Raw genomic sequence first — 2650 nt, 5'->3', positions numbered from 1 at the left:
TGTTAGTGTGACACCTGCCTCAACTACACACGGTACCTGCAGACAGACACACACACACACACACACACACAGCCTTACAGAGCCCCTGCCTGACCACTGATCCTCAAATAGCCAGACCTGCCTGGCCCAGCCAACTACTGAGGCACCGCTCAGGGGCACAGGACCTGAGAAAGCTGCTCCCATTCAAATCTGAATGAGCCAGTCACTGTGAGGCCCGAGGGCACACCCAAAACCCTTGAAAACCGAAGTCACAGCATTTCCCTTTTTTGAAAGCAGTCACAAGCGATCCCACCCGGCTTCGCCCTTCACACATGGGTAACCCCCAGCTGCAAGATCCGCTTTCTGCCAGGGATGCTTTCAAGTTTCTGAATCAGAAGAAGTAGCTGAAAAAAAAAAAAAAAAAAAAAAAAAAAAAAAGGACAGGCCACTCGAGAGCTACAGCATCCCTGGTGGCAACCCCATCACCCACTGCGGGCAACTCCATTGGCCTCTCACTCACCAAAGTAATCGGCCTTCGGATGAGCATCCATCTCCTGCTCCAGACGCTGGGTGAGGGCTTCTAATTTCAGCTCGGCAGTCGAGGGCCCAAGCTCGAGACCCGGGGTGAGGGTCTGGCAGGGCAGCCTCACTCTGTGGGGGCTGGGGCTCTCTGGGAGCACAGACCCCAGGCCACCCTCAGAAGACCAGCCAGGGGGACCTTCTTTACAAGATAACTCAAGTGGGGTGGACATCACTGGAGGGACACGGCTGACGGGGCTGAGCTTGGGACCAGTGCCAGGGTCTGTGCAGCCAGGCTTGGGACCCAGCCCAGGGGCGGCATCCAGCTGCAAACTGTCCATGTTGGCTGGCAAAGATGATGGCCCAGAACTAGAAAGGTAGGATTTGGGCCCATCCTGGAACCAGGACTGAGGGTGCGCATTTGGTTTGGGCATCGTGCCTGAAACCTCACTCCGTGCCCCCGAGTTTGTTCTTGGAAGAGCTCCTTGACTGGGGCAGCTCCCTGAAAAAGGGGTTCTGGGCTGAGTGGGCCCCAGGAGGGCCCCGTTCTCCAGGCCTGGGGAGGGAAGGCCAGGGCGTGCCCACTGGGAGGAGGCAGTGGTCCAAAGACCCGCTGGCTTCTCGCTGCTGCGGCCACCACCACCATCCTGGCCGCTCTCAAACGACCGGCTGGAGCTTGGGGAGAGCTGCGGCTGGTACAGGTAAGGGTCCCTGGCGCGTGTGGGTGGTGATGGGTCACCGCCTGGGGCGCCAGGCCACCCAGTCCCTACACCCAGCCTGATGCCGGGAGGCACTCCTGGTTCTTCACCCCACTTCGGGCTTGCCAAGGAGAGGTTGTCATAATAGTCTCCATGGGTGAGGCAGGAAGGGTCCTCACAGGGGCTCAGCCCGTGGACGGCGGACATCTCGGAACTGGCCGGGCTCTCCTTGGAACCACAGTCCTGGCTGCCAGGCCTGGTGTGGCCATACGGCCTGGCCTTCTGCTCCTGGGCTGGGTACAAGGGCTGCCCAGCAGCGACGGCAGTGGCTGTCCCAGGAGCTACTGTCGAGGCAGCCAGAGGGGGCTTGGCAGCGCCGTCCATGGTCAGCCTACTGCCCGCACCAGCTTCCCGATGGGCCTGCGGGCCCAGGGGGCCCCCGCCGTTGGCAGGCCCTCGGCCAGCCCGGGGCAGGGTCTCCTCCTGCAGGAGCTGCTGCTGCTGCTGCTGAAGGTGGATCTTGGCCATCTTGGTGGCAAACACCCGGCGTGTCGGCCCCCGCCGTTGACAGGCCCTCGGCCAGCCCGGGGCAGGGTCTCCTCCTGCAGGAGCTGCTGCTGCTGCTGCTGAAGGTGGATCTTGGCCATCTTGGTGGCAAACACCCGGCGTGTCTCCTCAAACTCCGGGTTGTTGCCTGCACCCTTGTCCACTCGGAAGAGTCCATCCTTGGAAGCCTCATACATGTTCAGGTCCTCGATGAATTTACTGGCCTCCAGGCCCAGGTCCTGGTACTTGTCCATGTTGCTGAGGGGTGTGGAGGCCTAGGCCAGGCACCGGGTAGTGTGTGTGTGTGTGTGTGTGTGTGTGTGTGTGTGTGTGTGTGTGTGTGTTTGAGGGGGGCGGCCAAGAACGGGGGGGCTCAAGTCCAGCCCAGAACAAGTAACACCCTCCACCTGCCCAAAGTCAGAGTCATGACCCCGGGCCTTAGAGTCCAGCCCCAGTCGAGGCCTCAAGGCCAGATGCACCAAGTTCTCCTGCAACTTCTTTTCCCCTCGGAAGTGTCCACGTGGGGGCAGATGGTGGCGCTTCCCTGTCCCAGCTTACTCTGCGTTTTCTCTTTTTCAAATCATAAAAGGAAAAAGAAGAGGAAAACAAAAAAAAGTCACATCCTCTTTAACCAAACTCGGAAACGCACAAGGCAGCAGGCGCGGAAGGGTCCGGGCACCAAGTTCTCCTGCAACTTCTTTTCCCCTCGGAAGTGTCCACGTGGGGGCAGATGGTGGCGCTTCCCTGTCCCAGCTTACTCTGCGTTTTCTCTTTTTCAAATCATAAAAGGAAAAAGAAGAGGAAAACAAAAAAAAGTCACATCCTCTTTAACCAAACTCGGAAACGCACAAGGCAGCAGGCGCGGAAGGGTCCGGGGTGCAGCGGATTTACCCAGAGCGGAGAGGCCG

At 59.4% G+C, this 2650-nt stretch overlaps 1 protein-coding gene across 1 annotated transcript; it reads right to left on the bottom strand.

Annotated features, from left to right (window-relative positions):
• Nucleotides 1-248: 248 nt before the first annotated feature.
• On the bottom strand, nt 249-2338 carry LIMD1 (LIM domains containing 1). Its single transcript, XM_014530328.1, has 2 exons — nt 1844-2338; nt 249-1724 (listed from the first exon to the last, which is right to left on the bottom strand). The coding sequence occupies exons 1-2, from the start codon at nt 1994-1996 to the stop codon at nt 492-494; spliced, it is 1386 nt and encodes a 461-aa protein (XP_014385814.1). The 5' UTR covers nt 1997-2338; the 3' UTR covers nt 249-491.
• Between the last annotated feature and the right edge of the window lie 312 nt (nt 2339-2650).

Source organism: Myotis brandtii, unplaced genomic scaffold (assembly GCF_000412655.1).
Source record: "Myotis brandtii unplaced genomic scaffold, ASM41265v1 scaffold731, whole genome shotgun sequence".
Taxonomy (NCBI): domain Eukaryota; kingdom Metazoa; phylum Chordata; class Mammalia; order Chiroptera; family Vespertilionidae; genus Myotis; species Myotis brandtii.
This window is presented reverse-complemented; position numbering and strand designations above follow the sequence as displayed.